At 37.4% G+C, this 15125-nt stretch overlaps 1 protein-coding gene across 1 annotated transcript in view; it reads right to left on the reverse strand.

The window, feature by feature from the left end:
• The window catches only part of LOC102805238 (actin nucleation-promoting factor WASL-like), a 36634-nt gene that overhangs the window by 17946 nt on the left and 3563 nt on the right, over window positions 1-15125 (reverse strand). The window contains exons 4-10 of the mRNA XM_085500103.1: window positions 14682-14781; window positions 13584-13640; window positions 12696-12813; window positions 12177-12219; window positions 11794-11965; window positions 9371-9897; window positions 8069-8165 (exon numbers count right to left, since the gene is read on the reverse strand). Of these exons, the coding sequence (XP_085356229.1) occupies window positions 8069-8165; window positions 9371-9897; window positions 11794-11965; window positions 12177-12219; window positions 12696-12813; window positions 13584-13640; window positions 14682-14781 (1114 nt within the window). The remainder of the gene's footprint in view (window positions 1-8068; window positions 8166-9370; window positions 9898-11793; window positions 11966-12176; window positions 12220-12695; window positions 12814-13583; window positions 13641-14681; window positions 14782-15125) is intronic.

Below are 15125 nucleotides of genomic sequence, written 5' to 3' on the forward strand. Positions count from 1 at the left end.
GTATGCAGCAATGCACCTATGATAATTATGTATGCAGCCATGCACATATGCTAATGAGGTATGCAGCAATACATCTATGTTAATGAGGTATTCAGCAATACACCTATGCTAATGAGGTATGCAGCAATACACTTATGTTAATGAGGTATGCAGCAATACACTTATGTTAATGAGGTATGCAGCAATACACTTATGTTAATGAGGTATGCAGCAATACATCTATGTTAATGAGGTATGCAGCAATACACCTATGCTAATGAGGTATGCAGCATTGCACCTATGTTAATGAGGTATGCAGCAATACATCTATGTTAATGAGGTATGCAGCAATACACTTATGTTAATGAGGTATGCAGCAATACACTTATATTAATGAGGTATGCAGCAATACACCTATGTTAATGAGGTATGCAGCATTGCACCTATGTTAATGAGGTATGCAGCAATACATCTATGTTAATGAGGTATGCAGCAATACACTTATGTTAATGAGGTATGCAGCAATACACCTATGTTAATGAGGTATGCAGCAATACACCTATGCTAATGAGGTATGCAGCAATACACCTATGCTAATGAGGTATGCAGCATTGCACCTATGTTAATGAGGTATGCAACAATACATCTATGTTAATGAGGTATGTAGCAATACACCTATGCTAATGAGGTATGCAGCATTGCACCTATGCTAATAATGTATGAAGCAATACACCTATGTCAATGAGGTATGCAGTCATGCACCTATGCTAATGTGGTATGTAGCCATGCACCTATGCTAATGTGGTATGTAGCCATGCACCTAAGCTAATGAGGTATGCAGCACTACACCTATGCTAATGAGGTATGCAGCACTACACCTATGGTAATGAGGTATGCAGCAATGCACCTATGCTAATGAGGTATGCAGCCATGCACCTGTGCTATTGAGGTATGCAGCCATGCACATGTGCTATTGAGGTATGCAGCCATGCACCTGTGCTAATGAGGTATGCAGCCATGCACCTGTGCTAATGAGGTATGCAGCAATGCACCTATGCTAATTATGTATGCAGCCATGCACATATGCTAATGAGGTATGCAGCAATACACATATGCTAATGAAGTATGCAGCAATGCACCTATGCTAATGAGATATTCAGCATTGCACCTATGTTAATGAGGTATGCAGCAATACATCTATGTTAATGAGGTATGCAGCAATACATCTATGTTAATGAGGTATGCAGCAATACACCTATGCTAATGAGGTATGCAGCATTGCACCTATGTTAATGAGGTATGCAGCAATACACCTATGTCAATGAGGTGTGCAGTAATGCACCTATGCTAATTATGTATGAAGCAATGCACCTATGCTAATGAGTTATGCAGCTGTGCACCTATGCTAATGAGGTATGCAGCAATGCACCAATGCTAATGAGGTATGCAGCCATACACCTATGCTAATGAGGTATGCAGCAATGCACATATGCTAATGAGGTATGCAGCTGTGCACCTATACTAATGAGGTATGTAGCAATGCACATATGCTAATGAGTTATGCAGCTGTGCACCTATGCTAATGAGGTATGCAGCAATACACAAATGTCCATGAGGTGTGCAGCTGTGCACCTATGCTAATGAGGTATGCAGCACTACATCTATGGTAATGAGGTATGCAGCAATGCATCTATGCTAATGAGGTATGCAGCCATACACCTATGCTAATGAGGTATGCAGCATTGTACCTATGCTAATGAGTTATGCAGCATTGTACCTATGCTAATGAAGTATACAGCAATACACCTACAGTACGCTAAAGATGTATGCAGCAATACACCTACAGTATGCTAATGAGGTATGCAGTAATACACCTACAGTATGCTAATGATGTATGCAGCAATGCACCTACAGTATGCTAATGAGGTATGCAGCAATACACCTACAGTATGCTAATGATGTATGCAGCAATACACCTACAGTATGCTAATGAGGTATGCAGCAATACACTTACAGTATGCTAATGATGTATGCAGCAATACACCTACAGTATGCTAATGAGGTATGCAGCACTACACCTACAGTATGCTAATGAGGTATGCAGCAATACACCTACAGTATGCTAATGAGGTATGCAGCAATACACCTACAGTATGCTAATGAGGTATGCAGCAATATACCTACAGTATGCTAATGAGGTATGCAGCAATACACCTACAGTATGCTAATGATGTATGCAGCAATACACCTACAGTATGCAGCAATACACCTACAGTATGCTAATGATGTATGCAGCAATACACCTACAGTATGCTAATGATGTATGCAGCAATACACCTACAGTATGCTAATGATGTATGCAGCAATACACCTACAGTATGCTAATGATGTATGCAGCAATACACCTACAGTATGCTAATGATGTATGCAGCACTACACCTACAGTATGCTAATGATGTATGCAGCACTACACCTACAGTATGCTAATGATGTATGCAGCAATACACCTACAGTATGCTAATGAGGTATGCAGCAATACACCTACAGTATGCTAATGAGGTATGCAGCAATACACCTACAGCATGCTAATGAGGTATGCAGCAATACACCTACAGTATGCTAATGAGGTATGCAGCAATGCACCTACAGTATGCTAATGAGGTATGCAGCAATACACCTACAGTATGCTAATGATGTATGCAGCAATACACCTACAGTATGCTAATGAGGTATGCAGCAATACACCTACAGTATGCTAATGATGTATGCAGCAATACACCTACAGTATGCTAATGATGTATGCAGCAATACACCTACAGTATGCTAATGAGATATGCAGCAATACACCTACAGTATGCTAATGATGTATGCAGCAATACACCTACAGTATGCTAATGATGTATGCAGCAATACACCTACAGTATGCTAATGAGGTATGCAGCAATACACCTACAGTATGCTAATGAGGTATGCAGCAATACATCTACAGTATGCTAATGAGGTATGCAGCAATACACCTACAGTATGCTAATGAGGTATGCAGCAATACACCTACAGTATGCTAATGAGGTATGCAGCAATACACCTACAGTATGCTAATGAGGTATGCAGCAATACACCTACAGTATGCTAATGAGGTATGCAGCAATACACCTACAGTATGCTAATGATGTATGCAGGAATACACCTACAATATGCTAATGAGGTATGCAGCAATACACCTACAGTATGCTAATGAGGTATGCAGCAATACACCTACAGTATGCTAATGAGGTATGCAGCAATACACCTACAGTATGCTAATGAGGTATGCAGCAATACACCTACAGTATGCTAATGAGGTATGCAGCAATACACCTACAGTATGCTAATGAGGTATGCAGCAATATGCCTACAGTATGCTAATGAGGTATACAGCAATATGTCTACAGTATGCTAATGAGGTATGCAGCAATACACCTACAGTATGCTAATGAGGTATGCAGCATTACACCTACAGTATGCTAATGAGGTATGCAGCAATACACCTACAGTATGCTAATGAGGTATGCAGCAATACACCTACAGTATACTAATGATGTATGCAGCAATACACCTACAGTATGCTAATGAGGTATACAGCAATACACCTACAGTATGCTAATGAGGTATGCAGCAATACACCTACAGTATGCTAATGAGGTATGCAGCAATACACCTACAGTATGCTAATGATGTATGCCTCAACACTGGTCTTCTTGTATTTATTCAATGCTGAAACCCCTGAACAAACTTATACTTTGGTCCCTGTCTTAGTGACAAAAACTGAAATGTCCTATGTATATACCACACATGAACAAAATCCATCCAAACACACTGCATCTATTTCACAAATACCAAAGATGCCTGATTGAAAAATAACAGCCAGTCAGCCATCTTGAATCAGATCACTGAATGAATGCACATGCACCATTATATCCCAATCTGTACATTAACAAATTGTATTCAGCTGAAATAAGTATCAGGTAGTAGATATATGCTAATGTGCAATACACCTACAGTATGCTAATGAGGTATGCAGCAATACACCTACAGTATGCTAATGATGTATGCAGCAATACACCTACAGTATGCTAATGAGATATGCAGCAATACACCTACAGTATGCTAATGATGTATGCAGCAATACACCTACAGTATGCTAATGATGTATGCAACAATACACCTACAGTATGCTAATGATGTATGCAATACACCTACAGTATGCTAATGAGGTATGCAGCAATACACCTACAGTATGCTAATGATGTATGCAGCAATACACCTACAGTATGCTAATGAGGTATGCAGCAATACACCTACAGTATGCTAATGATGTATGCAGCAATACACCTACAGTATGCTAATGAGGTATGCAGTAATACACCTACAGTATGCTAATGATGTATGCAGCAATGCACCTACAGTATGCTAATGAGGTATGCAGCAATACACCTACAGTATGCTAATGATGTATGCAGCAATACACCTACAGTATGCTAATGAGTTATGCAGCAATACACCTACAGTATGCTAATGAGGTATGCAGCAATACACTTACAGTATGCTAATGATGTATGCAGCAATACACCTACAGCATGCTAATGAGGTATGCAGCAATACACCTACAGTATGCTAATGAGGTATGCAGCAATACACCTACAGTATGCTAATGAGGTATGCAGCAATACACCTACAGTATGCTAATGATGTATGCAGCAATACACCTACAGTATGCTAATGAGGTATGCAGCAATACACCTACAGTATGCTAATGATGTATGCAGCAATACACCTACAGTATGCTAATGATGTATGCAGCAATACACCTACAGTATGCTAATGAGATATGCAGCAATACACCTACAGTATGCTAATGATGTATGCAGCAATACACCTACAGTATGCTAATGATGTATGCAGCAATACACCTACAGTATGCTAATGAGGTATGCAGCAATACACCTACAGTATGCTAATGAGGTATGCAGCAATACATCTACAGTATGCTAATGAGGTATGCAGCAATACACCTACAGTATGCTAATGAGGTATGCAGCAATACACCTACAGTATGCTAATGAGGTATGCAGCAATACACCTACAGTATGCTAATGAGGTATGCAGCAATACACCTACAGTATGCTAATGAGGTATGCAGCAATACACCTACAGTATGCTAATGATGTATGCAGGAATACACCTACAATATGCTAATGAGGTATGCAGCAATACACCTACAGTATGCTAATGAGGTATGCAGCAATACACCTACAGTATGCTAATGAGGTATGCAGCAATACACCTACAGTATGCTAATGAGGTATGCAGCAATACACCTACAGTATGCTAATGAGGTATGCAGCAATACACCTACAGTATGCTAATGAGGTATGCAGCAATATGCCTACAGTATGCTAATGAGGTATACAGCAATATGTCTACAGTATGCTAATGAGGTATGCAGCAATACACCTACAGTATGCTAATGAGGTATGCAGCATTACACCTACAGTATGCTAATGAGGTATGCAGCAATACACCTACAGTATGCTAATGAGGTATGCAGCAATACACCTACAGTATACTAATGATGTATGCAGCAATACACCTACAGTATGCTAATGAGGTATACAGCAATACACCTACAGTATGCTAATGAGGTATGCAGCAATACACCTACAGTATGCTAATGAGGTATGCAGCAATACACCTACAGTATGCTAATGATGTATGCCTCAACACTGGTCTTCTTGTATTTATTCAATGCTGAAACCCCTGAACAAACTTATACTTTGGTCCCTGTCTTAGTGACAAAAACTGAAATGTCCTATGTATATACCACACATGAACAAAATCCATCCAAACACACTGCATCTATTTCACAAATACCAAAGATGCCTGATTGAAAAATAACAGCCAGTCAGCCATCTTGAATCAGATCACTGAATGAATGCACATGCACCATTATATCCCAATCTGTACATTAACAAATTGTATTCAGCTGAAATAAGTATCAGGTAGTAGATATATGCTAATGTGCAATACACCTACAGTATGCTAATGAGGTATGCAGCAATACACCTACAGTATGCTAATGATGTATGCAGCAATACACCTACAGTATGCTAATGAGATATGCAGCAATACACCTACAGTATGCTAATGATGTATGCAGCAATACACCTACAGTATGCTAATGATGTATGCAACAATACACCTACAGTATGCTAATGATGTATGCAATACACCTACAGTATGCTAATGAGGTATGCAGCAATACACCTACAGTATGCTAATGATGTATGCAGCAATACACCTACAGTATGCTAATGAGGTATGCAGCAATACACCTACAGTATGCTAATGATGTATGCAGCAATACACCTACAGTATGCTAATGAGGTATGCAGTAATACACCTACAGTATGCTAATGATGTATGCAGCAATGCACCTACAGTATGCTAATGAGGTATGCAGCAATACACCTACAGTATGCTAATGATGTATGCAGCAATACACCTACAGTATGCTAATGAGTTATGCAGCAATACACCTACAGTATGCTAATGAGGTATGCAGCAATACACTTACAGTATGCTAATGATGTATGCAGCAATACACCTACAGTATGCTAATGAGGTATGCAGCACTACACCTACAGTATGCTAATGAGGTATGCAGCAATACACCTACAGTATGCTAATGAGGTATGCAGCAATATACATACAGTATGCTAATGAGGTATGCAGCAATATACCTACAGTATGCTAATGAGGTATGCAGCAATACACCTACAGTATGCTAATGATGTATGCAGCAATACACCTACAGTATGCTAATGATGTATGCAGCAATACACCTACAGTATGCTAATGATGTATGCAGCAATACACCTACAGTATGCTAATGATGTATGCAGCAATACACCTACAGTATGCTAATGATGTATGCAGCAATACACCTACAGTATGCTAATGAGGTATGCAGCAATACACCTACAGTATGCTAATGAGGTATGCAGCAATACACCTACAGTATGCTAATGATGTATGCAGCAATGCACCTACAGTATGCTAATGAGGTATGCAGCAATACACCTACAGTATGCTAATGATGTATGCAGCAATACACCTACAGTATGCTAATGAGTTATGCAGCAATACACCTACAGTATGCTAATGAGGTATGCAGCAATACACTTACAGTATGCTAATGATGTATGCAGCAATACACCTACAGTATGCTAATGAGGTATGCAGCACTACACCTACAGTATGCTAATGAGGTATGCAGCAATACACCTACAGTATGCTAATGAGGTATGCAGCAATATACATACAGTATGCTAATGAGGTATGCAGCAATATACCTACAGTATGCTAATGAGGTATGCAGCAATACACCTACAGTATGCTAATGATGTATGCAGCAATACACCTACAGTATGCTAATGATGTATGCAGCAATACACCTACAGTATGCTAATGATGTATGCAGCAATACACCTACAGTATGCTAATGATGTATGCAGCAATACACCTACAGTATGCTAATGAGGTATGCAGCAATACACCTACAGTATGCTAATGATGTATGCAGCAATACACCTACATACTGTAGGTGTATGCTAATGAGGTATGCAGCAATACACCTACAGTATGCTAATGAGGTATGCAGCAATACACCTACAGTATGCTAATGATGTATGCCTCAACACTGGTCTTCTTGTATTTATTCAATGCTGAAACCCCTGAACAAACTTATACTTTGGTCCCTGTCTTAGTGACAAAAACTGAAATGTCCTATGTATATACCACACATGAACAAAATCCATCCAAACACACTGCATCTATTTCACAAATACCAAAGATGCCTGATTGAAAAATAACAGCCAGTCAGCCATCTTGAATCAGATCACTGAATGAATGCACTTGCACCATTATATCCCAATCTGTACATTAACAAATTGTATTCAGCTGAAATAAGTATCAGGTAGTAGATATATGCTAATGTGAAGTACATTTTTTCATCCAAGGAACCAAATAAATGTACAAAATATTTACGTACCTGACTGAATGACTTTATGGCGTGCATTCAAGGCATTAGCTAAAGCTGCAGCCATTCCTGTTGGTGCTGGCGTAGCTGGTCCATCAACATGTTCAACCTTTCAAAACAAAGATTACAACAAATTTACTGAGAACTTCATAAACTCGCATTTCAGATAAATTTTGGATATTGTTTTTAATAAGGAGTCAAAAATAGCCTTTTTCTACAAAAATTCAAGAAAATAGAAATTGTCACAAAGTTCACAAATACATGTATCTCTGAGGTCCACTCAAAGTGTTTATATATAAAATATTGAAGCAATTTGGCTAGCCATTTTCAAGAGCATAGTTGAACTTTGGTGACCTTGCCAATTGTTGTATAATAATATTTCCTTTATCATAGTTTGTTTCAATATGAATATGCATTGTCATAATTATTTTGAATTAAAACAGTTTTAGGATTGAAACAACAGTGGGAAAGCAGTCTACCGAATGTCCTCGATTGATGTAAATATCTTACAAAAACATTGGTGGCTAATTTGTTTAATTATTTTAGGGGACATAATTTCCAGCTTTATTCAAAGTAATTCAGATAAATTAGTATAAAAACAAATGCCTCATCTCAGAAAAAAAGTTCTGCAAATAGATTCATAAAACATGCAAGATAACAGAAAATCTTAGCTGGCTTTTGTCCAAGTAATTAGTACATGAACTGCCTTATTATATTCATTGTGTGACTACTGTATTATTTGGAAAAAAAAAAAAAAAAACACCCTTTAAGTATAATTAACATGTTGCAAGCTCTGCTTTGTATGCAAATCAACTCAAATTTGTGTCCAGTGGAGAGAGTCAGTAGTTCTTTTTCCTCCTGAGAATCTACATCTTCAAACATTGCAATCTTTGTTTTTAAAGTGCGTTTTAACATTAGTATTATAAAAGCTCTATAATTCTGTTCAAATAGGTGAAACAAATTCCTGTTTTTTTTTTTATTTTCAAAATTTATATACTTTAACAAAAAAATATTTTGTCAAATACAAAATACATATTTTTGAGTAAAAAGTTGTGTATGTGTAGTTGAAACATAATCATTCAGGCGTGACAGAGATACAGGTATACTGATACACACTAGTGAAATTATACATCCCTGTTTTCTGACTTTGTACAAATGGAGATTAAAATGACGTGAATCAGGTGTAGATGTAGATGAGTTGTAAACCCAATAATTATCATATACCTTAGATTTGGTTCCTGAATTCTTGGTTTTGGCATATTTTAATCAGCTCATGTACTGTACATGTGAAATGTGAACAAAGTGCTGACTTACTGGCTTAAGTGAAAATCCACCTCTTATCTCTGATAACAAAGTGCCTCTGGAGTCTTCTGGAGCAGCTGATCTTTGTTCAGAAGCATCCACATGCTTCAACATTTTACCTCCTTGAATCTGTCCAAGAAGAGCAGATCTACCTCCACTAGACGAATCTGTATCAGGAAGGGGAGGTGGGGGTGGTGGGGGTGGCCCACCCATTGGTGGTGGTGGGGGCCCAGGAGGTGGTGGTGGTGGAGGAGCACCATAGGATGTGGGAGGTGGGGGTGGTGGTGGGGCAAGTGCTGGAGCTCGAGATGAACTTGGTGGTGGTGGAGGTGGCGGCGCTCCAGTCCTAGTTGGTGGTGGTGGTGGAGGACCACAATTTGCGCGAGGTGGTGGGGGTGGCATCATTCTTCCTGGTGGAGGCACCCCTCTTCCTGGTGGAGGTGGGGGTGGTCCAACTGAACGTGATTGTGGAGGAGGAGGAGGTGGAGGTCCATCACCGGGCGGTGGTGGTGGTAGTGCTCGAGAAGAGGGTGGAGGAGCTGAAACAAATGAACAATTGTCATGATGCAATCATAAACGATTGGAATATTCTATGACAATGAACTTGACCCTGATAAATCTGTGAAATAAGAATATACAGACCCGCCAGAAAGTATTTACGCACCTGTCATTTGATCGTTTTCGTAACTAAAAATAACAATTCCGGGTAACATGATGTGTTGACTTTAAAATATACTAAATTTAAGAAGAACTAGTGCATTTTAGTCAAAATAAAATGGTTGATTTGTGTTTAGTTTTTTTGTATGTAGACGTTTTTTCAGTGAGCGAAAATCGCCATGGTTAACTCTATGGGAGCGCGCTCATTTGCATATCATTTGCATCTCATTAAAACTTCGCGCCATAAAACATGTGCGATAGTCGTGTCCTTTCTCATGCAAATTTGAACCAATTGGGAAGCTGAAATTATTTCAACACGCGCTTCTGGGCGGGAATACCTGTCAGTTGTAGTTCATGAATATTCCTATCGAGGTCATAGTGTCAGATACGTAATTTTTATTTACAAACATTGAGCCATGCCGAAAGTTAGGGAATTGTCAGAATTTACTAAAGGGAACATTGAAGCACTGTATACAGAAGGAGTGTCTAATAGGGAAATTGCAAGAAGACTGGGAATTTCTGAAGGCTCCATACGTTTCAACTTGCGAAAACTTCGTCTGCGAGGTAGTATGGGCAATCGTCGTCGATCAGGTCGACCAAGGCGTACAACGCAACGCGAAGACCGGCTACTCATCAGGTCTAGTTTAGCGAATCAGTTTCACACCGCCCGTGATTTGCGTGCCAATTTTAATCAACTCACTGGGAAAAGATTGAGTTTGAGCACTATAAAATCAAGACTATATAAGGATGGTAATCTTCGCGGCTGTGTTGCAAAAAAAAAACCTAAACTACAACCTCGACACATCGCAGCGCGGTTGCAATTTGCCAGACAACACAATGACTGGACTCCGGCGCAGTGGGCTCAAGTTATCTGGTCGGACGAATCAAAGTTTACGGTGTTTCGTAGCCGTGGAAGATTATTTGTACGTCGGAGACCAGGTGAAGAGTACGAGCTGAAATGCATTAAACCTACAATAAAATTTGGTGGTGGTAGCGTCATGGTGTGGGGATGTTTTTCGGCTACCGGCTTAGGGTCGCTGGTCCGTGTACCGACGACCATGAACCGATGGAAATATTTGGATATCCTGCAAAACGAAATGATACCGTCGGCACTAAGACTCGTTGGACCCAATTTTCATTTCCAACAGGATAATGCCCCGGTTCACACAGCATTGGCAGTGAGGGATTTTCTAAATAATCCACAAGAGTACGGATATCTTTTCGACAACTTTACCACTTTGAATTGGCCTGCACAGTCTGCAGATTTGAATCCCATTGAGAACCTTTGGGAGTTAATCGATTTAGAGGTGCATTCCCGACCAGTTGCTAACATCGAGGATTTATACGCGAGTATAATGGAAGCTTGGGGACAGTTCCAGGTAAACATGTGTCGGAAACTCGTCGATACCGTGCCAAAACGGCTCAGAGAAGTCATCCAGCGAAGAGGTGGACACACGCATTATTGACAATCGCCGCGTTCTATGTCTTCATGAATATTCATGAGCTTGCGTTTACACGGTATTCTCCATAGAGAATTCGAACGTTTTTTCACTGTTTCGTTCAGACTGCCGTTTTTATTCAATCCTGCATGACAATGACAATTTTGTTGTTTTTATTGTGTGTAAAAACGCATATTTTATTAGATATATAAATATATTTATTCAAACCGTTATTGAGTTTATTTTATTGTATGATATCGTAGGTAGTAGCTGCCTGTAGTGTGGTGCGTAAATACTTTCTGGCGGGTCTGTATATGTCACATAAAATCACGTACTTACCACGGGTACTTTCCTGTCGCATTCTCTCCTGATCTCTCTTAATTGCTTCAACTCCACCTTGCTGTTCGATAAAGTCGTGGATAAATTTTGATGTTTCCTTATCTTTCAACTGTTCTTCAGAGATACCAACTGTGTCAAATAAATTCTTCACATCTGGATCAAGATTGTCAGTCTAAAATGAAAAAATCAATTTACAATTTGTTTTGACTGAATTTTCTAGAAATATTGATTGTGAGTTCAATTGAAAATGAAAATCAATTGAGTCGCATGGACACATCCAATGACATTTTTTTAGAAGAGCACATAATTTCAAGAAGAGTATATTTTTCTGTATACAATCACAAAGCGTAACGTGAACTATTCTTTTTACAAAATTCACTTACATCAAATCCTTTTTCTGGGTCCCAACCAACATGACCAACATGTCTGGTGATAAAGAATATTCCTAGTTATTAAATTAAATGTAGTCAGAACTTCTTAAACTATGCAGCTTTCACCAAGTTTAAAAGCCAGCAGTAGGAACTATCATTAAATTCAATTAAGTTTAAAAAAGGTAGGTGTCAGAACTTAAACTACTAAACTGTATTGCTAAATTCACCAAGTTTAAAAATGATAACTGTCAGAACTTCTTAAACTAGTGCTGAATTCACCAACTTAAAAAAAGGTAGCAGTCAATAACTGTTAAACTATTGTTAAATTCACTAAAACCAGTTTTTTTTGTATTGTAAGTGTAACATTACTTAACTTTTTATTTTAAAATCTAGTTAAAAGTCTATGAAAGTAAGACCTTCATCAACTGAAAAATTTATATTTTTGGCTGATTTATGGAATGAGTACATTCTTCATATAGCTTTTAGGATAGTGTAGTACAGCATGGGATGTGATATAATATAATTGCTTGCCTAAAATCACTTGGTAATCCAATATCTGCTTTGGATAACTTTGCTTTTTTTTCTTTTTCTTTTGATTTCTTTTTTTTCTTCAATGTATTTGGAGTTGGTGATGGAGCAGGTAATGATGCTACAACAGAAGAATGAAATGTGAGTTCTATATATCAGTGTGAAGTTAGATCACAATGCCTCATGAACGGTGAATGCATAAGCAAGTGAATTAAAGTGCAGAGAAAATTTATTTCACTAAAATCAGTCAAGTTGGACGATTGTTTTTGATCATTAATCGTTTGATAATGGTGACCTTGTAAAGCCATTAAAATGAACAATTCCACTCATTTTTTTTTCAGAGCATTTTAACTAACTTATACCGGTAGTCATTATTTGTTTATTTTAGAGTTGTTTTTAATATTTTTGAACAATTTACAACTTTTTGAACATGTTCACAATATTTTGACCATTGTATGAAATATATATATAATACGATCTGTTTTAACCTTTTTATCACCAGACTTTCTCGTCCAAATATTTTTTTCCTTTATTTTATTTTAAAATTCATTTGAAAATATATTCCGTACAACGAAAGCCAAAATGTCTTTTCCACACATTACAAAAAAAGAATTGAAAATATCATCACAAAATAAACAAAATCTGAGAGAGGTCCACCTGTAGTACCTATATCAAATCAATCGGACATTTTACCAAAAATGACAAAAATATTATCAAAATTAGAGAATTGAAGATATCTACAAGAAATGAAAAAAGCTGAGAGAGGTCTACTCAAGGTACATATACACCAAGTATCAAAGCAATGAGGCTTATAGTTTTCAAGAAGAAGTCGAAAATGTAAAAAGTTGACGCGGATGATGACAAATGACAATGGACAATCAATGTACTTACCAATTGGTGCAGCAGTCGGTGTTGGTGATGGTGGTGGAACTCTGCCTTGCTTCTTTTCTAAAAAGAAAATAATAAACAATAATACTTTAAATTTCAGAGATGCCATGTTACAGGGTGTTCTGCAAGAGGGGAGCTATATTGTAAGCTATAAGTGGTCACTTACATGTTGGATTTCTGTAACACATTAATTATCCACTGTGATTTAATAAATTAAACATGCTAAATTTAGCACATTAGTTATCCACTGGGGGGGGGGGGGGGTTAGTATAGTATAGTATTATTGAACATAGTTGTTTCTACATGCTGTAAATTCAGTTAAATATTTTATTTCACTTTGTGTTTATTTCATGTATTCCAGTTTCATGTCTGGGTACCTTGTCACAATGCAGAGTGTGTTTTTGCTTTTTTTTTTCCCCAGTGTAGTGCAGCTTAAGTGGGACACGGAGAGCATCCCTTATACCAATAAAGTATTTTTAAATTGTAACTTGTAGTGTTTGTAAAACTATTGTGATTATTAAAATTATTTTCAACTGTAATTGACAAAATATTTCATATAAAAAGTGAACTTTGAATCAGTGGTAGGCAGTTTTTGATTGATTACTTTTAACATTTACCTTAACAAAATATGATTTTAAATTTCAGTTTATATGAAATTATAATATTGTATGCTATGGAAAAATCATGTTTTCATTTTGCATTTGATACCAGGTGGAACCTTGATGATGTATGTATGTTAGTGCTTGAGGTCACCCAATCAAACCTATCATGATTATGTTCCTTAATACTATATGTACTGTATTAGTCTCAGTGTCCCTTATAAATATATATGCAGTGCAGTGATATACATATATAAGCAAGTATTTTATCTTTGGAGTGAGACTTAACCTCCAATAGGTCTGATAACAAAAGTATATATCTTTTCATTTTTTTTTCAAAATTGATTTGTTTTTTAATAACTGTTTTTATTTATTGTTTTCAACAACTTTTGGATATTACAGAACTCAGTGACCAGATTAGGCAACCCCACATAGTCACCATTTTCGCCATAGAGGGCTTACTTTTATCAAGTTACAATACAACTAAAATAGATTTACAAACCTTGTTTCCTTGCCTGTTTCTGCATAATTTTCTCAATAATCACATTTTTAAATCCACTGGCTTCTTTTTCATTGGCAAAGTTAAGAGCTGCTTGACAATCCTAAATGCAAATAAATGTATTACCATATTTGCTCTACTGTAACATACATTATTTTTGCTTGGAATTCATTTTCACTATTTTTGTTTAATTAAGAAATGATCCAGTGAAAATAAAAACCAGCGAATATACCCAAAAAGTCTTATTAGCAAAACAATTAATTCCAGCTGAAATAAAGTATTTTACAGTATTATAAGCAATTACTCAAAAAAACTTAACCCATGATAGCTGTGATTGATTGTGCATTGTGACCTATTTAACCAAAGTATGCATAAACAAAAAAAAAGCTCTTGTTTGATCACAAAAATTTATTCACGACACTGAAACTGAAACTCATTAGCATAATA

Source organism: Saccoglossus kowalevskii, chromosome 6 (assembly GCF_978046115.1).
Source record: "Saccoglossus kowalevskii chromosome 6, keSacKowa6.1, whole genome shotgun sequence".
NCBI classification, from domain to species: domain Eukaryota; kingdom Metazoa; phylum Hemichordata; class Enteropneusta; family Harrimaniidae; genus Saccoglossus; species Saccoglossus kowalevskii.